General features: G+C 46.4%; 1 protein-coding gene across 10 annotated transcripts in view; it reads left to right on the forward strand.

Annotated features, from left to right (window-relative positions):
• C15H10orf90 (chromosome 15 C10orf90 homolog) overlaps positions 1-23,223 on the forward strand; it is a 375,991-nt gene that overhangs the window by 156,666 nt on the left and 196,102 nt on the right. For 6 of the 10 annotated variants that reach the window (XM_037804315.1, XM_037804312.1, XM_037804313.1 and 3 more), the window contains one exon: positions 10,118-10,190. The exons of 3 other annotated variants lie outside the window; for them this stretch is intronic. In XM_037804315.1, the coding sequence (XP_037660243.1) occupies positions 10,118-10,190 (73 nt within the window). Of the gene's footprint in view, positions 1-10,117; positions 10,191-19,030; positions 19,307-23,223 lie in introns of those variants that run through there. One more of the 10 variants, XM_037804314.1, reaches the window with a different exon arrangement.

The following is a 23,223-nucleotide window of genomic DNA, read 5'->3' on the forward strand; positions in this document are numbered from 1 at the left end:
ATTTTAAGTTTTTGGGTCTGTGGGGAACAAACAATAAAAGAATCCCTTGGAAATGAAGGCATAAGGGTTGGAGCCTTCTGTGTGGGGCTGTGTAAGGAAAAGCACCCCGATCTACTCTCAACGCTGTGCCCCCAACACCAGGTCAGCCTTTAATGAACATTTGTGGGATGCCTGCATGAATGAATGAAAGTGCCTGAAACCTAAGGCCAGGATGGATAATGGTTGATGCATTTAGATTTTCTTCTGATTCAGTGCTTATATTAGGCTGCTTACAGCTTCACTCATTTTTCAGTGATCGTCAGAGAAAGAAACAGAGAGATATCAGCTCTAGTTTGCCCCCAGGGAAGCTCCAAGATGCAGGTCACTTGTTTTATCACTCTTTTCATTAATCAGTTTCCACATAGAGGACTTGTTTAACCTCCTCTCTCTCAGTCTAATTTGCATCCCTTCTCCTTCCAGAAAGGACTTTGAGGCAGCGCCATAAACGAGTTCCTTGGAAAATAGCCAGAATTTAGGGATAATAATGCATCACAGAAACAAATAGTGCTGAAGTTGAGTGGGGAAAATATTTTCTCAAAGTAGACAACAAATTGTTCGCCATCTTGTATCTAAAACAAGAAACAGCTTCCCGGCCAAGCAGCCTCCAGCCCACAGCAAGTGCAGCGGCCCCCAGGAGACTCCTCCACATCAGGGCTCAGATGCTTGCAATTCAACCCTCTATTTACAGAAAGTTCAGGAAGCCCATTATTTTAGCTACAAATGTGCTCTACTCCTCACTAATGAGTTCTGCAGGGCTGGCTGCTCAGTGATTGGCTCCGGCTTACCTGCCTCGCCCGGCTCTCCGGTTCGGAGTCAGCCTGATGGACGGTGATGGGCGAGGTCACGTGTCAGAGGGACTGTGCCTCAGTTGATGAATATGCAAAGAGGAGGCCAAGAATCTGTGGGAGATGTCGCTGCTCAATTCGGCACTGTTTGCTGCTCAATGCTGGTTTAATATCCAGGAAGGAAACTTTGTGCAGCTCCCCATGTGTATATGCCACTCTGCTAGCTGTCGGGTATCCAGGAAACAAAAATTATGAAGACTCCATGGCACAGTTCCACAAGACACAGTTGATTGGCTACATAATTTTCAGGTACCAGTGCAAAATGAAAATGTGGGTCCCCTTATTAAAAAAGCAGAGGAAAGTGCCACTAAAAGTACTATGAAATCTTTTTCTTTTTTTTTTCCTGTGGTCTCTTTCTTGATTTGTCACAGTGTTTTTGATTTGGTATTGAATATCAATCTAAGTAAAGAAAAATTAATGTTTTAAATTATTACCTTGAATTTTGCTATTCATCTAAACAGTGCAATGCCAGTTTTCAGCACAAATATGAAAGCATTAAATCATATGTTGAATCACCTAATGGCCCATTCATATTTTGTATCTCAAACATGCCATGGATATACGTGTTTAATTAGGAGAACAGTGGGAAGCCTGCACAAACTAATGCAGCTGTTTTCTTTTCACTTCCTGATGCAATCACATTCTGCCAGCACCTCTACCTTCAGCTTACTGATGAGCCAGGGCAGATGGAAAGGGAAAGAACCACGTGCTGCCCTTTCTTTCCCTTTTCTTTACATCATCATGTTCAGCGTGAGTGGTTGGCTGACACAGGGAAGTCACCTGAGGGGCTCCTTGGTGATTAGATTTCTTAGGAATCAACTGTATTCTTTCTGCGATTGAAGCAGGTTTCTCAGGACTGTCTGAGCCCTGGCTTACTCGGTCATAGATGTAACACACCTATCTTTATCTGCTTTGAGTTTCCATGAGCTCCCATGCACCATAGATCCACCAGAATTCCATGCACATGGAACTTCGTGAATGCTTTCTGTGAACGGGGTGGCAAGAAAAAGCAGCAGTCATGTATCCTGAACTTGTCTGCTATTCCCAGATCCCATTGAGCTTCAACTACAAAACACAGGTACAAAGGTGACATTAAGAATTTCAAGACAGTGATAGCAGAGCATTAAGCCATGTGCAGGTTGCATGCCCACGGATCTGGCCCTGCACTTACTTGTGTTTATTTAATGTGAGCTATAAGCACCTAAGAGCTCTCGGTTGTAGGTCTTCCAACTAGAGGTTGAGATCCCAGAGGATGGGGTCCAGGTATTATTTCGTGCACAAACTATGTGTTCATTGAATTGAAACTGTAGGCTAATCTGGGGTTTATTCCTAATATGTGTTTTAAAAATCAACTTTATTAAGCTTTATTAAGCTATAATTGACTTAAATTAGTATCCATACCTTTTTAAGTGTCCAGTTTATTTTGTTTTGACAACTGCTAACAGCATGTCACCAGCACCAAAACCGTGACGTAGAACATCTCCACCACTCCTGAAAGTTCCCTGTGTCCTTTGGATCAGTGCCCTCCCCCAGCCAGCCCCTAGCAGCCGCCAATTTGCTCTCTGCTGTGATAGTTTTGCCTATTCTGGAATGGAATATAACTCGAATCATGAACTGTGTTGTCTTTTGTGAGCATGGTAAGTTTCAGATACTACTTCTACCACCTTAATTAAACAGATGATGTTACATGGAGGCAGCAGAGGGGCGAGGGCTTGAGCCCCGATTCAAGTAAATTTGATGTGCCAGTTTGGATGTATTATGCCCCCAAAACGCCATGTTCTTTGATATAGTCTTGTGGGGGCAGACGTTATTAGTGTTGATTAGATTGTAATTCTTTGATTGAGTGTTTCCACGGAGACGTGACCCACCCAACTGTAGGTGATAACTCTGATTAGATAATTTCCATGGCGGCGTGGCCCCTCCCATTCAGTGTGGGCCTTGATTAGTTCACTGGGGCCCTATAAAAGCTCAGACAGAAGGAGTAAGCTTGCTACAGCCAAGAGGGACACTTTGAAGAACGTACAGGAACTGAGTGAGGAGCTGCATCTGAGAGACACGTTTTGAAGATGGCCATTGGAACCCGACACTAACATTTTGGAGAATGCCATTTTGAAATGCAACCTGAGAGCAAGTGGACACCAGCTACGTGTCTTCCAAGCTAACAGAGGTTCTCTGGACGCCAATGGCCATCCTTCAGTGAAGGTACCCTATTGCTTATGCCTTACCTTGGACACTTTATAGCCTTAAGACTGTAACTTTGTAACCAAATGCCCCCCCTTTATAAAAGCCAATCCATTTCTGATATTTTGCATAACGGGCAGCATTAGCAAACTGGAACACTTGTATTCTTAACTGGACTCTGCCATTTACTAACCCTGTGACTTCACACAAACTCTTAGCTTCTCCAAGCATTAGGTGCTTATTTAGTGAGTGGAGTTGATGATACTGCCTTCATCTAGGGCGCTTAAATAAAATGAACATGGGAAACACTTAGGGCAGCGTTTGGCTCTTAGCAGGAGCTCATTAATGCTTAATTGTTTATCACATTATTATTGATAATATTATTAATGAAATGATGGAGACTAATGGCTCCTCATGTGTAGAATGGGGTTAATAATGGCACCTTCCTTATAGAGCTGTGTTCCGATTTGCTAATGCTGCCATTTGCAAAACATCAGAAATGGATTGGCTTTTATAAAGGGGGTTTATTTGGTTACGAAGTTTATAGTCTGCAGGCCATGAAAATGTCCAAACAAAGGCATCAACAGTAGGGTACCTTCACTGGAGAAAGGTTTCTGGAAAACTTCTGTTAGCTGGGAAGGCACGTGGCTGGCATCTCCTCACTCCCAAGTTGCGTTTCAGAATGGTGTTCTCCCAAGTGTTGCTCTTGGGGCGTTCTGTCCTCTCTTAGCTGCAGCTGTTCTTCAAAATGTCACTCTCAGTTGCTCTGAGGTCCTTCTGTGTGTGAACTCCTTTATACGACTCCAGTGATCCAATTAACACCCGCCCTGAACAGGCAGGGTGACACCTCCATGGAAATTATCCAATCAAACGTTTCACTCACAGTTGATTTGAGTCACATCTCCATGGAAACACTAAAAGAATTCCAATCTAATCAACACTAATATATCTGCCTCCACAAGATTGATCAAAGAACATGACTTTTTCTGGGGAGCATAATATATACAAACCAGTACAAGTTGCCTTAGAAATTACATAACACCTGCTGGGCATCTCACACCGTGCCTGGAACATGGTGAGTACTCCAGAAAGTGTGGCTGTTATTATTATGCTTTTACCAGGCCTCTAAGGACTGTTGTTCTTCTGATAAGTAAAAGCCATCACTTTCCCTAATTTTGAGAAGGTGAGAGGTGTCAAAGTCAACTCTAAAAAGGCTGCTCTTACATTGCTTTTTATCGGTTTAGGTGGAAAAAAAATTGCAAAAAGCCACCACCACTGTAAGATAATAATATGGCCTTTCTCCAAAGGTCTGGGTGAGGAGTTCCATGCAAACAGGCCAGGGAGACGAAGAATAGGGATGCCTTCTTTCTTTTCTTTTTTTCTTCTTTTGTTGGTCTAGGTTCCTTTGAAAGAAGATTAGCAATGGCAGTTGGGTTAAAAGTTGTAGGGTCAAGTAGGCCATTGAGTTCTCAAAACCTTCTGAGATGTTCCAAAGTCAGAGTAACCAGTGTACTCGATTTGTAAGTATTTCAAGAGTTTGGGGTTATAATTGAGGGAAAGTAGACAGTGATGGTAAACAATTACTGGGGAAAAAAGTTTCCATGTGGTACAAGAAATGGATTCCATTTCAGGAATCATCAGCTCACATTTTAAGGTAAGGAGAAAATGTTGCAAATGATAGGAAACAAAATAGAACATGCTGAAAGGAATACTTAAGCAATCAGGGAAAATCTACTGCTCTGACACACAAAATATTTTGGCTAAATTTGACCTTGTGACTGGGTAATTAATACGCCTATATCTTGGAATTCTTTCTCCCCCATGCTTGATGTTTTCATGGAAATATCCAGCCAAGTGCTTCGTCACTGCTGCTCTCATTTGTACCTGTAAACAGTTGGGGGCTGAAATCTGGGTGTCACTCAGGTGGGAAATGAAGGGTGCTCTCTCTGCAGAGCACTTGTCATTGAACAGCCAACGGGAGGCTCTTTCCCTCCTTGGGTCTCACAAGAGAAGGAATGATTGAAATAATATATCCTCTTTGCGTCTTGATTTGTCTCATTTTCAACCCAGAACCCCAGTAGACACCACCCTTGAAAGCAAAAGTGAAGGAGAAACAAGGAGAGATGGAAAGATTTGACTGCAACATAGTCATTCAGGTCCTAACTAGGGAACCATCCCGCCATTTGCAGTCAGATAAGGGATATTATCTCAGTAATAAAAGGCAATTGAGAAACTAAGTGAAAAATCTAATGCTTTTCATGCTGATTTATTTTAGATTAGAAAAAGTTAAACCAGATGTAAACATGGAGAGATGAAGCATGAAGAGGGAATCGTAGCAGAGTGATAAATCTCAGTTTTGAGTTATTATAGGTGCAGGGTTGCATTAACCAGAAAAATACACTTGCTCCGTAAACTGGTCCGATATTAATTATTGTTGCAGAAGAGAGTTCAGAAGATTGAATACAAACATGGAACATTGGCAAAGATCAATCGTGCATCTAGATTAGCTGCGGAGAGTGTACACCTGCCCCAGGAGAGGCTGTGCTCACCATATGGTGTCCCACCCAGAGTCCATCACCCCATGTGCTATCTGTTCTCCAGCAGGACCTCCTGCACCCCACCAGAGGCAGATCTAGAGATGCTGAAAAGAGATAGCCCTTCTTTCCTTTCTAGAATCCAACAGTGCCTGCATCATCCTAAAGAGAAGACCGAATCAAAAAATCCACCCTTAGTCTTCTGCTCCTTGGGATATAAGTAGCTGTGGGGGTCTGTTTCCTCTCTGAACCATGCAGCACCCAGAAGAGGCAAAGTGGGGGGTTACGGAAGTGGCATTGTGTGTAGGGCTGGAAATCCCCATCTGTTTTCTCTCCTGTCTTCTTTGCCGAGGTGTATGAAGTTTCAGGCCTGGTTTTGCTTGCTCAGAGCTTTACAAAGTCCAGGAGCCATCACTAACTCTGCCCCACCAATACCCCCAAGCATGCTAAAACGGAGAGTGCTAAGAATGCCTTGTTCCATTTGGAGAAGAGAAGGATGCAGGGGTGAAAAGCGAGGGCATTTGATTCAGACTGGGTTTGAACCTGGCATTTAGTAGCTATGTGACCTACAGCAAATTACTTAATCTCTCTGTACCCCAGTGTCCTATCTCTAAAATGCAGATGAGAATGCCTGTTTTGTGGCGGTTGATATGAGGACTGGATGAGGGGTAGATGGAAAACCCGAAACCCAGGGACTATATTTGAGAGGTGCTCATTAAAAGCGTGCTGTACTAATCCACAACTCCCCACCCAAAACTCTCGGTGCCAAATGTGAGTCAACAAATTTTTGGATTTGTTGTGCATGTACCATAAATTATACAACATCCCCAGTGAGGTCTGGGGTAGCACCTGTAATTAAGCACATTCATGGTTTTGCAGTATAAAGTATGAATATTCACACTAATTGGCACACATTAATATTATAAACAGATTCAGGTTAGTTGAGGCAAGGTTTTGGTATTAAATTAGGTTGCTACCAACTTGGAGAAAGTGTTCAGGTTTCAGAACTTTATGGATTTTAAAGTTGCAGGTGGGGATTCTGGATGTACAGTGAGCACTCAGATATTTTGAAGGCAGAGCCAGAAAACAGCAAAAACAGCAAACAAACAAACAAACAAAAAATCCAAATAACACATTGGCTCATTAGAGCCCAGCTATTATGGCAGGGCTTGGGAGGATCGAGTGAGTGATTGCGAGAGTTGTTTTGTAAAGCATTGTGTGTTCTAGAAATGGAAGGTTCTAGTATTATTATAGTTGCAGTGTTTTCAAAGCTCACTCCAGCACCACCTCTTGCTGCTGCCAGAACTCACGGATCGATTGACTAATGTTTATTGATGTCTTAGCAGTTACCAGGCTTGGCCACAGAGCTTTGGTTGGTGACAGTCCTGGGAGGGATGGACTCTGGGAGGTGGCAGGTGGGGTGATGGAAGGAACATTGGACAGGGGTCAGGCAGGCTAGTGTATGTGTGGAGCCGCTGTTTTCTTGTTCTTGGGATTTTATGTCCCTCGCCTCTTCTGGGCTCTGGTTTCTTCATCTAAAAAGACCTTATGTGTCCTGACCACCTCTTGAGGACTTTGGGGAATCAAAATGAGGTCATGCATACAAAAGAAGTTTGCAAACTGGAATGTTCTACAAAATCATGATATGGCCTTTTAATGTGCTTGGCCCTAATTGTGGTTTTCTGTTCCTAAGGAAAGACTCCAATTGCCTGGGTCCCCATTTGGGCTCCTTCATGGGTTCACTAGTTACTTAAGCTCTCTGTGCCTCAACATTCTCATCTGTAAAATGGGACTAGGAATGATCACACCTGCCTCCCTGAGTTATTGGGAGGATCCAATGAAGTAATAGCCCAGCCCCAGGTGACTCAGTAAGAGTCTGTCCTGTTACCTCTAGCTTCAACCAAGCTGGAACAGGAGTCTTAAATCTTTTCCCTCCATGTGTGGCTTTGATAAGTCACTGTTTCCACTCACTAAATAGTACCCTAATGGCTCAGCAATTCAAAGGGGGCACAGTCTTGAAAGGACTGAGTTGGGAATGACTGAGGCTTGCTCACAAAGTAGCTCTGGGCTCATTAGACTCTGTCTGTGAGGAGCAAATAGGAAGGGCTACAGCCATGCCTTCCCGTCTACAAGTAGGGAAATTGCTGAGTTCTGTGCATCCTGGGCATCGCAGACAGGGGGCTGGAGTCCACCTTATATGTCCCGACACTTGACCAAGAGCTCTGCCTCCTCCCCCGTCTCCCCTCACCTCTTCTGTGTCCTTCCCTCCATCTACCCTTCCCACCTCCTTCTCTTTCCCATCGGTTTCCCTTCCCTCCCTCCCTCTTTTTCCTCCTTCCTTTCTTCCACTGCACTCCCTCCCACCCTCCCTCCTTCTGTCTCTCCCATTTATCCATCCTCCTTTCCTCCCTCCCTTGCTTCTTCTCTTTTTCCCTTCCTTCCTCCCTCCCACTTTCTGCCTGAAGAAATTACAGTGAGCAACCAGCTGAAAGGAGAACCGAAGCCATGTTTTGTCCAGCACCTTCTGTCGCTGTTGGATTGAGATTGGGATCAGTTGATGAAAGAGGTTCCTGAATCACCCTATCACTGGGAATTCTTGGATCTGTAGAGCCTGGAGTCTGCAGAAGACGGCTCTTGGGCTTGGGAGGGGCCAGGAGTTGGCAGAGGCGGTGGGGGCCATCAGTCTGCTTCCGTCTACACTGGGGCACTGCGGCATTTGTCACCTCACCACAGCACTGGGGCTCTCAACAGAGCATTGTGTGGTGCACCAGGAGCTTGCCAGGGAAAAATTAATTCTATGTTGTTGATGTCCTGGGTTAATTAACTTTCCAGACTTGATAGAGTTTCGTTAAAAAAATACATACAAGAATCTTTCTTAACGGAGCCATAGAGGACAACAGCAAAGGAGACAGGAAGCTTAAAATCTCTGCTGTGCAAATTCTTTTGCACTCTACCCCCTTCCCACATCTTCCAGACCCTCTAGATTGGGTGTTTGAAGCAACAGAGAGATTATTTCTTGCCTTCTGCTGAACTTAGAATTTAAATTATTTTCCAACCCATTGCAATGTTGCTGCACCCTTTATTTCCTTGCTGAAAAGTTTGTTCATCTCTTATGTAGTATCACCTGTGACATGTCCATGCTGAGTTTGGGAAAAGGACATGCTATCTATCCCATAAGTATAGCTAGACATGGTCAAATAGCCAAATAATAATACTTAGTAAAAAAAAAAAAGTAGTAATATTTGAAACACACCGGCCGACAGCCCAGGCTTTAAGGTCTGAACTCTGGCCCATTGCACCCCATCGTGACCTTGGCCTGTTATGGCCTCATCTGCCGCAGTGAAACGGGGAACAGCACACGCTTCCAGGCATTGTGAGAATTCAAGGAGATGGTGTGCAACAAGCATTAGCACAACAACTGGCACACAGGAAGCCTCAGTAATCATCAGTGCTTGTCATTATTGCTAGTATCATCATCACCAGTTTGCAACAACTCCTTTAAGCCCTGAGTAAGGGAATCCCTGGGGCTGGCAGAAATGGGGTGGGCCTTTAATTCCCCTGGTCTCACTCTGGCCCATCCAGGTCCTGTCCCGCTGTTGGGAGCCCAGACTTCTGTGGGGGCCTGAACCAGCTGACTGCAGCTTTCCCTCCGGTCCTCCCCACCTGGCTGCCCAGGTGCTGGGGATGAGGAGGGGCCGAGAGTGGGAACTGACCACCAAAGGCCTTCACTCAGCCCACACCCCCTGGGATGGAGAAGTTAACTGAAGTTCAGAATTAGAGGCAGAGCTTGAACTCCATAAATGTATTGCCCATTCGAATGATGCTGAGATCACCAGACGGTTAGAAGAGCTAATTTTGAGCTTTTGGGCAAGGCTGTGGTATATTCGAAGGGGATGATGGTGACGGGGGCAGACCTAATGTGACTGAGATGCTTTACAGTGTCATTACAAGTTAGACGTCAGAGCCAAGGCTTACCTACCATGAGCTACTTTCAGAGTAAGCTTCCAGAACAAACCTTTGCCTATGGGTGAGAAAATCAGCATAATAATCACACTTGCCGATAGAAGAATCTGTTTGTATATATGAATCTTATTTTCACTGGGCCCTGAAAGCTAATTTGTGAAATTTGATTGCTCATCATTCATCAATTTATCAATATTTATCGAAAGTCCAATTTTACTTCAACACCTCTTCAGCACTGTGATGGGATAGAAAAGAAATATTGAATGTGGTTCTTTGATCTACTGGCAAGATCAATGTTAGCTGATTATAGTTTTTTCCTGTCCTTTCCTTCCTTCTTGTGCATTTTGAAATTATCAGAAACCTACCATTCATCAGCAGAGGTAATGCAGGAAAAAATGGAAATAAGTATTCATTTCAATGTGTAGTTCTTTCTTGGAAGAATGGAAAGATTCTCGGGACATTTTCTGGTTTTTAAATAGTAATGGTCATGATTTATGATTATGTATCAGGCAAATAAAAATATAAAACTGGGAAAGGTTTCTGTTTATCTTACAGATCCACAGTCGACTCTTTTCATCCCCCAGAGACCATGCTGCCTGGGAAAGAAATGAAAGTCTTTCAAACACAGGTAAAGAACCGGGCTCCTACTGGGCAGTGATCCCTTTCAAGCCTTTTTTTACTCTCTCTCTCTCTCCATTATTTTTATTAATAATGAAATGTCCTTTGGAGCCTAGTTCTCCCCCGACACAAGATGATAGCGCATGGCCCGGACAGGACTTGAAGCTGATTTGAATTTCTAAGCACAGAGGCTCTTAGGCTGATAGCTCCATAAAAAGCAAATAATGCAAAAGAAATATCGGTTGTTGCAGGTAGTGCATTCGGAGCCTGAGATGACCGCAGATGGTTGAGTGTGCAAAGGGTCGAGCCAGCTGTGGTCAGGTTCCGCCAGGAATGAGTAATGGGAGGACCATGGGATATTCCTATAAAAGGGGGGATGCAATTTGAATATAGGCTTGATAACTCTGCATTCATAAATCATTTTTAGGAAGTTTCAATTCATAGCTACCAAACAGTAAAAACACAAGGTGAGACTGCTGCAGTCTATAGCTTTTATTAAGTTTTGTTAACATAAATGGTGTGAAAACAAGCTTTTTTCTCCTCCCCCACCCCTTTTCATGAGACAAATCATAGTGATTTAGGTCAGATTTTCCTATGGTAATGTAGTAAGACTTACTGGATTCATAGAATATTTCAATTCAGAAACTCTAGAAAAACATAAATTCTAAAAGAGTGTTTTAATATAGCAACTTTAATTTTTTAATCCTCATTTTATTTTAATCTATAAATGTGGCAGATAAGTTTCTACATATGGGAATATATGTGCATATGTGTAGGCAGGTATGTACGTGTGTGTGTGTACACATGTGTGTGCATGTATGTGTGTACACACACACATTTTTAGCTTTCTTCTCTTTTCATTACCTTCTATCGCCTGCCTGAAATCATTTCCATAACTGACGAAGGTAAACCAAGACAAAAATATTATGGAAAGAAGCTTGCGTATTTAAGCCTTTCTGGAAGCCCCTGAAGCAGAGCTCACAGCTTACTCTTTAGTAGTGGCACATATTTGGTTTGGACTCTGAAAACCTAGCCCAGAAATTGCCTATGGTAAGAACGTGAATCCATTGATCGAAGCTTCTGATGGCAGAAACAGCAAAGGCAGTTTCCGGGAATGCGTCGGGCCACCCACACCCCACGGAGAACTTGGCGATGTGGAGAAGAATGCCGAGATTCCCCCAGGATGCTCTGAGGTGGATCTGAGGACAAGCGGGTTCGGGTGACGAATTCTTTGCCTTAGGACCGGGTCAGCTCAGAATGAACCTCATCAGGCACTTTCACAGCAGATGCCTGCTTGCGTGGTGCTTAGCAATTTAATGACTTAGAAACCAGGTACACGCTGACCCAGAGGCCGCAGGTTAATGGAACCAGCCCTGGGATGTAACTCCTGGTTTTCTCTTTTCTTTCTTTTTAAATCTATCTATATGTGCAAGTGCTCATTATGGAAAAAAACTGAAGACAGTTTCAAGCCTCAGGTGTGCTTTTAGAAGTCAAGAGTCATTACAGAAATGGGGGCATGCTTCCCTGCAGGGTTTCCCCTCTGAGGGACCCTCTTGTGCTATCTGCATCTTCCTGGAAGACATCTCGACGAAAATGGGTCCGAATCTGAGCAGCCACCTGGGTCCTGTTGCAAGCTTGCTCCCTCAGGAGCTAGACCCCCCGGCCTGCACACACGAGCAGGGTGGGCACAGGGGTGAAGTCTTTCTCAGCTTCTCGGTGCTGTGGGAAACTCATTGAGCAGAGTTTTAGGTCCAACTCTGGGTTGCCAAGATCAGAAAACCACTATCATAGGCGAAGTGGAAACCGTTGGAAGGAAACCAGTGAACTTCACAGACAAATGCATGACCATGTTGCAAGATGTACAGGGACCAAGGTGCTCCATGGACCTTGGCAGAGAGCCTGTGAGAACCTCATCTAGAGCTGTTGTCCCCAGCTATCAATTTACCTTCTCAGGAGACAGAATCTGAGTGGTCCAGTCTGGGCCAAACTCCACTCCTGGTCTGAGCACCTCTGCTCAGGAGGCAGGGCCATGTCAGAGGTGCTGGACTCTGAGGACCCAGCCTGGTGGGTGGTGGGCAGCGGGGCAAGTCTCCAAGGGGTGTCCATGGAGCAGGCATATGTTCCAAAAGGCATCTTCTCTCAGTAGACCTATGGGATCTTGAGTTTGGGGTGGGGAGGGACACACAGGTCATTTAGTTCTTTCTGGTGTCTGATGTCTGATGTCTGAAAACCTCCTCACTGTTCCTGTGCAGGTGTGGGGATGCCTCAGCAGAGCAGGCTGATCACACTGTAAGCTCCAAGGCCACAGGATTTCCTATAGTGTGATGTGTTTCGATAACTGGAATTGTTAGAAAGCATTTAAATTGTGTGAAGCCAAAATGATAAGCCTTCTTATTTTTTTCCCAACATTTTGTTTTATGAAAATTTTCAAACATCTAGAATTGAAAGAATTTTACAGTTAACATCCTTATACCTACCAACTAGTTCCTACCATTGCCATTTTACTTATGCTTGCTTTATCACATATCTATCCATCCATTGACCCCTCATATTATTTTTAATCTGTATTTATTGTGTAGGCAAAGTGGAACCATTGCATATTTTTAATTAGCTTGAATACATGATCTTGTCTGTGTTCGAGGAAGACAACTCCTTGGTGATATTCCAGGCAGGAGATGATGTGGATTTAGGCTAGGGAAGTGGCAGCAGGTTCTAGAACCACTGGAGCATTAGGAAATAACCAAATTATTATAGGCTGATGGGATAAATGGGAACTTAAGGAAGTTTCTAGGCAGATAGTGCTACCATTAGCGAGATAGGAAATTCGGGATCCAGGAGGTTTATGGGGACAAGGAGTGGTGCTGCTGGGAGGATCCTGAGTGTGAGGGTGTGAACACTGAGTGTGACATCTGCCCCAGATGTCCAGAAGCAGTTGGCAGTTTGCTTCTCACAGCAGGACACAGGGCAGGGTTATTATCTTCATTTCCTGGGGCTGCTGTAGCAAAGTACCATAAACTGACTGGGTGACTTCAAACAACACATACGTATTGCCTCAGGAGGATAGAAGTCTGAGAAGGTGTTAGCAGGGCCATGCTCCCTCTGAAATTGTAGCGGAGAATCCTTCCTTGCCACTTCTGGCTTCTGGTAGTTGCCACAATCCTTGGTATTCCATGGCTTGTAGATGCATTGGATCTCTGCCTCCATCTTTGCATGGCCTTCTCCCGGGTGTGTCTGTGTGTCCAAATTTCCTCTTCTTGTAAGGACACCAGCCATGCTGGTGACTCATCACCAGTGAGTTTGACCTCATCTTAACGAATCACATCATCTGAGACTCTCTTTCCAAATAAGGTCACCTTCATGGGACTGGAGATTAGGACTTGTACGTATCCTTTAGGGGGACACAGTTCAACTCATAACAATTATAAATCTTGATACGATCATCACTGGTATGTGTGTGATACTAGAAATCATGAGAACAGCTGAGCTCAGTGCCAGGGAGATTATATGAGCTAGGAAGAGGGTGGGGCCACAAAATGCAAAGGCACCAACACCCATGTGCCTGGGGTGGGCAGAGGAGCACGTCTGGGGCACCGGGACCTGCTTTCAGGGTGTGTTCCCACTGAGGTACACGGTCCCAGTGTTGACTTTCTATCCATCAGCTTTGTATCCTTGTAAAAGTCCTTCCACTTCCTCATGTCTAGGTTTGCTTAGACAATGGCGGTCTAGGATGCACTCATCTCTAAAATGCAGTGCTGTGGGTGGCAGCCTGTGGGGTAGAAGCCGGAGCAGTGGGTTATTTGGTCCAGACAGGAGTCAGGGTGCAAGTGAATGGTCTCTGAATTCTCTTTTCTGCTTCCTCCATTTGTACAATGCAACTATTCGCCGCGTTGGGCATTGGAAATTCCAAGACTGGAAAGGGCAGGAAGCTGATTTCTAATGGTTGAATTGTCCTCTTGGCAAGGGCTTTAAAATCTGTTGGCCTGTGATGAGTTTCTGTTTACTTCTATTGATAGGATCTGAACATTAAGACAGAAAAAAATGCAGGAACAATGACTATTTCTGCCCAAATTCACATCTGTTTTTGACGTCAGAGGAAGGTAGGAAGTCCCTTTCAAATTTCTACTCTCCATGTTATGAAAAGATTCTGCTTACAATCTCCCCATCCCTGTGCTACCTGTCTGCAGGTGAACCTACCTGGTCTATGGGGTTAGCGGTGATCAGAAGAGGCAGGTGCCGAGTTAAGCCATTTTGGATGAATCAGTTGGGGGAAATGTATGTAAAGGGAATTGATGAAGGTCACTTGGAATTTTCAATTACTGATTCATTTGGCTTAGGAAGGAAGGTGGGAAAACATGAAATTTTCTCCTTCCTGATCAATGAAGCCTGACCTTTAAGACTGGTGGTTTTTAAAGGATGGGTCTTCGATGGATGAGTGGGATGAAGTAATTATATTTCTCCTCTTCCCACCCCAAAAGGATAATTGTTACTTATCCTTCTAACTTTTAAAAGAGCCATGACTTGCTGTCTTCATAACAGCAGTTTCAGTTCCATTAGCAATGAGACAATTAGTTGCCCCAATAGTACACATACCCGTGGTCATGCATTCAGGAAGGAATGGTCACTTATCCCTTAAAAGCCATCCTGAACCTGATGTGCCACCCAGTGCTATTTCTTTTCTCTTCCAGAAGTCATGTAGAATTGTAGTTTCCCCATGAAAAAGATGTTGAAGGGACACCGAATTTATCTGTTTTGCTTTCTCTGGTTTTTATTGAGGCCCTAGTTGTTGGAATTGAACAAGGATTATTTTTCATACAGAAGCTGTTTTGCTAATGCCACACTCCATCTGCCTCCTTATCAAAGATGCCTCTCTGCGCATCAGAAGAATTAATCTATTGAACAATTTATAAGAGTGTCTTTAATCAATGCAGCTTCTCTGCTCAGAAGTCCCCTCAGTTCCCAGAGCACAAGATAGAAACTCCTTGGCACCACGTTCATTATCCCTCTCCCTCTGACCTCAGTTTTCCCTTCTCGAGTTTTCTCCAGTTGCATTGTTTTGCAAGAACCTGAACTCCAACCTTGCCTAGCTTTCTGCCTTGACCACAGAGACTCTTCTGCCTGAAACCCCCTTTCCAGGTATTTCTGCATTTAAAATCCTTCCTTTTGTGGGAAGCTTTCCTCGATTCTCCCTTCCCCACCCTCACCCCAGCCTGCTCAATGGCACTTGGTTTATTCCCACTCGTAGACTGTTCAGTGTTGTGTTGTGTACACTGTTGTCTTCCCCTTGGGACTGGGGACTCTGAGAACAGGGGCCTCGTCTTGCCTGTCTCTATGTTCACAAGTTCAGGGCCTGTTGTGAAGTAGTTGTTCCACTGATTGAAGCATTATTTGTATGTACCTGCTACTTGGAGCCATGTCTACACAGGGGACCTCATGTGATCCTCCCAGCCTAGCCTCAGAGCAGGCTGGGAATCGGGTCGTAGGACAGCTGTTGAGAGAGTCCAACAGGGAAAGTATCTGCCTTTGGGTTTTCCCAAGATGTGTTCAAGGGCTTTGCATAACTGTCCCCTCTCTTGTTACTTGGCTTCCCTTGTCTAGAGGGATGGTGGCTCATGGTGGGTTTGCTGGCTGCTTCCTCTGTCCAGCATCCACCCTGCTCTGCAACAGGGTGGGGGGGGGGTAGGCAAAAGCAGTATAACTTTTCCGATTCACTGGAGAATAAAAAGCCCTTATTCCTGCTTTCTGAGGGAGCCACAAAGAGACACATCTGGTTCTGTTATGCCGTAGGACATTATTGGAAAGAAAATAGACCAAGCTGTCTTTGTCACAGGGGCTATGTGACAGTTCCTATTTGCTCCTTATGAATAACCATTAACCCCACATTGCCTCCTGAATCTTGTTCAGTGGCTGCTGGGCCTTGGCCCTCAATTTTGCAGCAATCACCCGTAAATAGTGCAAGAAGCGACTTTTTTTCTTATTCAAGTTTCTGCCTCTAGCTTCATCTTTGCCTGTTACCTGGTACACAATTTAATTTTTAAAATAATTGGCAAAATGATGAACTAAGCCAAGACCTTGGCTGCAGACTTCCAGGTCTGTGTAGCTTTGTGTCAGAAAAAAATACATCCATCTAGGTGAAACTGTTTCTCCTCAAAGGCATGGACGCTCAGTTACTATCTCTTTTGTACTGAGGGACTTGACTAAAGGACCTTATCTAGTTCTGGGGCTGGGGTGTGAAGAAATCAGGAGAGATGGGCATGAACGGATAATCCAGGAGGGCAACTGTGTGTCATTTTTGGAGGTGTGGAATGAGGAGATGCACCCATAATTTTGGTTCATTCCCCAAAGCATATGGGCTCCTCTACCTCCCATGGATGCCAGTGTGGGCATCTTTGAGCATCGATACTCTGACCTGAACAAAGAGACCAGGTGTGCGACGAGGACATCCAGCACTGGGCTATTGCTGGGAAGAAACATTGTTAGGAAGCTTATGTGCAATGCAGCCACCCCATGCCATCCAGCATGGAGACAAGATTTTCTAGAAACCACAGAGCAAGAGAGTTGGCTCTGCTGTTGTAGTTGTTCTCAGCTGGAGGGATGCGTCTGAACCATCCAAGGGAACCTGAAATGGAAACAGATCTCCAGGCTCCACCTAAACCTGCAGCATCAGGTTGGAGCACAAGACGTTGAGATGAACATCCCTTGTTAAAACCGTCACTTAAGAGTCTTTTGGAGTTTGCTGTGTTCTTAAGAAATCAAATTGCAATATTTTCTGGTCTAAGAGATTGTCATTTCTCCCTCCCCTCCAGGAGTTACCCAGAAGAAAGCTCTTCCATGAAGGGCCTGGCATGAGAGAGTGGAGACAGGGAGGGCCCCCCAGAGGAGAGGGGCTGGGACCCGGGGAGCATCACCTGTGGGGCAGGGAAGGCAGAGGGAGAGCCTGGGAGTGGTGAGAGCTGAGTGGGGACATCAGGTCAGTGTCAGGGATGGGCAGCAAGAGGACATGGTGTCCCCAGTTGGAGACACTTCTTGATGGTGCCCAGAAAGCAAGGATGGGACCATGTGGGAGAGAGGCTGCAGGTGGGTCCCACACACAGTGAGCTCTGCCCAGAGGGCCTGAGGACCCAGTGTCAGGATGGAGCACAGGTCATAAGCTCAGTCCCCAGAGCCCAAAGGACACCATGTTCCAGCCTGGGTTCCAGGTGGGCATGGAGAACCACCAGAACCCTGACTCAGAGCCCCCCGGCGTTGCTTGAAGTGCAGGATTGTTTCCCATCTGAGGAAGGTATCATGTCCATCTGGGTGGCCCAGCAGTACACTCAGGCTCGTTCTGCCTGCCCCACACTCCCCGTGCCCAATTCATGACCAAGTCCTGGGATTTGCCTCCTAGTGTCTCTGAGATCCTCCTCCCTCTTCTCTCCATCCCTGCTGCAGTGCTGGCCTAACAGAAGGAGCTTTTCAGACCACATGTCCCCTGCTTACAACCCTTCCGAATAAGACAATTCTTACTTTATCTAAAAGGCCCTGGGGGCCTGGGCCCTGGGCACTGTCTGCCTGACTCTCCCCCTCTCCGCCTGCACCCCCAGCTGCTCGCCCTGCACCTCCTGCTGCAACGCCCCTGCCAGAGCTCTCCCTTTGCTTGACAGAAGCTGCCCGTTCTCTCCCCCCAGGAGCCCTGCCCCACCTTCTGGTTCCCTGCCCCGTGTCGCCGCCGAGGAAGCCGTCTCTGATCTCAAGACCAGACCCGGCCATGTCTCAGCACAGTCCCCCTTCCCATCCTGTGCTGCACCTGTCAGAGTCCGAAGTGTGTGTTCCTTTGCATTTGGTGACTGCTCCTGGGAGCAGGGCCTTTCTGATCGGGCTCGCCAGCCCCAGGCCAAGCATAGGCTCCCCGTAAATGTCTGTTGGGGGGATGAGTGGGTAGATAGAGGCAGCAGCTAAGTCAATGGTGGGACTGGGAGAGCTGCAGGGATGGGGACTCAGCAGATCATGGTGACTGGCATCAAAAGGACTCAGAGGACATGCTGCGGCACCAGGAATGTTTCCCTTCTCTGCTTTCTCCTCTTCCACCTCTGGTGAGCCGACCCACTCCCGACCTCGGGCACCCCACGCCCCCCGCCTCCCTCTGACCCCGTCAGCCTCTCCCCTCCCGGGCTTGCCTGGCCCCAGAGCCGGGAGCCGCAGCCGGCGCAGGAGTCTGTGTGGGACTTGTACGCTAGTATCTGTGTGATTTGGAGCTGCTTTAAATAAAGTGGTTTACTCATTCCTACTTCCTTATTGTTAGTTGTAGATGAAGAACCCCAGCAGAAAAATAACACTCGCAAATAATCGCTAGAAGCCACACACTCCTTCCGAGGGACATATATTACTGGGAAAGGGCTAAAAATGGAAGGCACATTTCCAAGCTCTTGTGGGCCCTGCTGTGGGAAAGGCTGCTTGTTTGGGGTGAAATATTGTTAATAAGGCTTGGAGTGAATACACTGGCTTATGAGCTAAAGTGGTATTTTTTTTTTTTTTTTGAGTTGTCTTTGCCCAGCTGGCCGTCCAAGGAAAACATATAAACAAATGGGCTTAAATTGAAAGTGACACACAGAATTAAATGTGGTTTTGTAGCTGATTGTGTTATTGAACATAATGGTCATGCAGTGTCCTGCTTCCTGGCATGAAAGGAGTATTTATTTGGCAGCTGTGAAGTCGTTGAGTCAGGGGGACCAGGTGACTCAGCCAAAGCAGCCCCAACCAAACCCACCAGTCCACCCTCTCATCACACACCTAGGACTTTCCATTGCTCGTTTTACATCTTGGCAAAAATACGAAGAGTTTAGGCATAAGATCATTCTTGTAAAACATCTTCTGAACAAATTATCTCCTAACCTGCTTCTTTCTCTCTGCTTTTCGAGAGTGGGTCTCTCTTTCTCTCCGCGCATGCTGGTATGTGGATAACTTGCCCTTAGCTCAGGGTGATGAAACGCTGTAGGTGGGGAGGCCCACGCTGGCCTGTCATGGGTGCAAAGGGTCATAATTGCCAGAGAAAGGAAATCTGTGCCAATAACTCCTTTCCAGCTTCCAGGGGGCACAAGGACAGCCCGTGTCCCTGGGAAAGCTGTGTTTCTGTGTTCGAGCAGGAGACAGGTAAGGCCTGGCTTCCCGTTCAAAGGAGGCATTGCTCTGGAAAGGGCCGTTGCTTCATGTTACATACCTTCCCTGGGTACCAGAGGAGGCCTCAAGGTTATAAAGCTGTCGGAACATTCTCCCTTTAGGCTGGTATTTGGCAAAGCTGTCTACCTCTGGGCCAAGGGCAGAGTGCCTGAATGATAGATATGTGATTCAACTGGGCAGTTTCTGTTTTCCATCAACTGGTTTGAGCATTTAGGGCAAGTAAAGCTCATGGAGAGCTGGGTTTCTTTAGAACACTTTATGCTACTTTTCAATGCAACTCTTTCTTAAAATGGGATCTTGGGGAAACCAGTTTTCAAAACAGATAAAAGCAGAGGGGCTGTGGCTGCAGGGGGGCAGGTGAGGACCCTGGGCATGGGAGCCCTCTTGCCTGGGAGTTTACAGCAGTCCAACCATGTGTCCGGGTGCAATTTGAAGGCGATTGTCTGCAGGGCTTGGGAAGGAGAGTGTGATTGTTGGAATAAAACTTGATTGCTTTCTGTTGAACTTTGAGATCCACATGGTTAACCTGGAGCCCTATGGAATGAGCAGGTTATCACTGTGGGCCATCTGTCTGATCCTGGAGACATCTCCCCCACCCCCTGCATCCTTAGTGATCTGCACCAGAGCTCGTAAATCCTGAGCCCACTTTATTTTATGATGCTCAGGGACGTGATTATCTGGGTGCCTTTAATCAGAGCTGGTGTTGGAGGCTCTTCAGGGGTGAAGCTCTCACTGGCTCCGGCAGCACCCCATAAAAGAGGGAGAGGAGGAAATGTGCCGTGGGTTTTAACTGGAAGATGGGATGCAGCAAAAATCTATAATAGGACCAGGCTTTTAAAATTCTCTTCTTTTTCCGGTAATAAATATCTCACTTTAATGACCCTCTGTGTGTAGTTTCTTTTACATCCTTCACACCAGCCTTGGCAGGAGTCCAGTTACCTGCTCAACACAGAATGTGGCTTTCTCTAATGCCTGGCGTGTGCTTAAGTTTGATTTGTTCTTTTTATAGGATTTAGGAGATAATCTATGAGGGTGATTAAACTTCAAGATGGGCATCCTGGGGAGCTTCGCCAGGCCTGTTCCTGGGCAGCTTTGGAAACAGGCACCCCTGGGGGTCAGGGACTTCTCCTTCTAAAAGGCTGTGCTGTGTGGCAAGAGGTTTGGGAGCATGGATTCTGAGTGTGGCGTGCCCTGAGCATGGATGAAAATTTGGGTCAAAGGATAGATCATGTTCTTACCCTTGGAAACAAGATTGGGAGTCAGTATTCCAGAATAAAAAATAGGAGGCTTTGGAAAATCCCAGCTCTTCTGCTATTCGTTCTACAACCGCTATAGTCTCACTGACCTCTGCGAGACTCAGTTTCACAATTTTTAAGTTGGGAATAATATCTACCTTGCATGGTTGCTGTAAGGAATGGCTATGAAAGACATAAAACACTAATCCTAATCATTGCTATGTTTTAATTAGCATTGTATAATATCAATCCTTTCCCCTAAAAAAAAAAAATACAGCTACTGTCTTAGTTTGCCAGGCTGCTATGACAAATACCACAATTGGTTGGCCCAAACAGCAAGCATTTGTTGTCTCTTGTTTTGGGAGCCTAGAATTCCAAAATCAAGGTGTCGGCAAGACACGAAGTCTGTTGAGTTCTGGTGCTGTTTCTGCAATCCTCAGGGTTCTTGGCGCCCATCACATGACTTTCTCTCTCACCTTGTGTCTGCTCTTAGGGTTCCTGCCCATTTCTGGCTTCTTCCTGTCTGGCTTTCTCTGATTCTGCCTTCCAATTTCTTCTAAGGCCCACTCTTGTTGAGTTGGGCCACACCTTACCTAAAAATAACATCTCCGCAAGGTCCTACTTACAAATGGGTTTACAGCCACGGGAATCTGAATGAAGATTAAGAACGTCTTTTGAGTCCACCACAGATACTTAGCATTGTTTATACCTTTGATTTTATTTTATTTTCTGGAGCTTTCTGTATGTTGGGGGAAAGGAGAAGTTGAGGTTGGGGAGAGGAGAAGCAGGCATGGGTTGAGGAGGGGCAGACAGTGGGGAAGGAGGACCTGTTGGATGGCCTGTGGGCTCTGTCCAGGTCCTACTATCATATAGATCACCATCCTGCCAGTGGTTCCCTTGCTAGCCAGGCACAAAGCCAGTAGCCCTGCTGAGCCCTGGGCCCACACCTTCCTCTTTATCTATGCAGCCCTGTCCCAGACCTGGGCCACCCCTTTCCAGGCACCATGGAGGTGGAGCCTCCTGCACCACCCTTCCCCACCAGGAGCCCTGCAATGGCCATATACATCCTCTCCCTGGCCACCTTGGTCATGCTGTCCCCTAGGATGAGCACGGTCAATGTCCCCTGGCCAGTGCCTCTCAGCACGTCAGCAGGCATCCAGCTGCCTCACTAGTCTGGTGTGCTGCCCACCTCAGGCAGATGGAGTTGTACCTCTCCAAGAAAGTCCCAGAGCCCTGGACTGGCCCTACAACCCCTCTTCCATGCCATTTCTTGCCCATCAGCAAAATCCCTGCCTTGTGCATCTCTGGGAAGTTGGGGGAGTGTGCTGGAAGAGAAAACGGCGGCAGAGCCTAGATGCCCTGTCTCCAAGGCACGGGGTGGCAGCGGTCAAGAATACCTGGATGATGATGCCAGGTTCAAGGGTCAGACGGGCCCCTGGAGGTCCAGAAAGGACATTTTGTCAGAGGACCTAGAGGAGGCCACCTCCTAGGAGTGGACTAGGGAATGAACAGTAGCCATGGACTTGGTTAGGTGTCGCCACAGAAATGCTGAAAACGACCACCTTTGTGACCCAGCGGCTTAGATGACAATACGCGCTTCTCTGGCTCCCGAGGCTGTGGGTTGGCAGATTTGGCTGGCAGTTCTTCTGGTCTCAGTTGAGCCCATGCATGCATTTGGGGGTCGCCTGGTCATCAGATGGGGCTCCAGCAGGCTAGCCTGGGGATGCTCTCGAGGGGAAGGCAGAGGGGCAAGAGCACAAATGGAAATGCACAAGTGTGTTTCCAAGCCAAAGTAAATTAAATGGCGGAACCCAGGCTCTAGGTGTAGAGAGATAAGCCCCCTGTTGATGGGACGGTGGGATATAGAGAGGATGGAGATGCAGGACCTGTAGTGCAAGCCATCTACCGCTCAGTGACAGCTTTCACTGATTGGGACCAACTCAGCACCCAGCAATTTCTAGGCATTGACATGTGTTTGCCCTATTTTTCATAACAACTCCATGAGGAAAGTACACATATTCCCATTTGATAGACAAGTTTATTGAGATTGAGAAAAGTTCAGTAACTTATAGAGTGGCTGAATTTCCCATCCTTAGCTGGAGGCTGCATTTTCTAGCCTGAGCTCCGCCATGGGGGATAAATGCACCAGGGTACATTAAATGCTCAGTGTGCCAATGCCCGGAATACAGTGGAAGTCAACACATGCCCCCTGCCCATGCCCTGGAGCCTCAGCCCAGAGACCATGTGCATCCTGGGCATCCCTGCGTGCCAGGCCCAGCACAATGCCCAGAACATGACAATCGCTGTGAATCGAAGATTGAGAACCTACGGTGTTATGGGAAGGTAACCCCTCAAGTCAGACAGACCTGGCTCTGACGCCTGATTGGTCAGCTATTAACTGTGACCTCTGGTTGGGGCCTGGGAGATATGATGACTCCTGAAGGGCTCTCTTGAAGATTTCCAGTCTCCCCATCGAAACTCGGCTAGTTTTGATGTCTTGGGGTTCTGGGGCTTCTCCTGGAGGCCACGGTGTGGCAGCTCTCCTGGGGTGTCTGCAGGTACACAAACGAAGACAGTGTCTGTTCCCGCTGGAGCCTGCCCCCTCTGCCCCCACCAAGTCTGTGATGACCGTGCCCTTGACCGGCGGAGGAAGTT

The sequence above is a fragment of the Choloepus didactylus genome, chromosome 15 (assembly GCF_015220235.1).
Source record: "Choloepus didactylus isolate mChoDid1 chromosome 15, mChoDid1.pri, whole genome shotgun sequence".
Classification (NCBI taxonomy): Eukaryota; Metazoa; Chordata; class Mammalia; order Pilosa; family Megalonychidae; genus Choloepus; species Choloepus didactylus.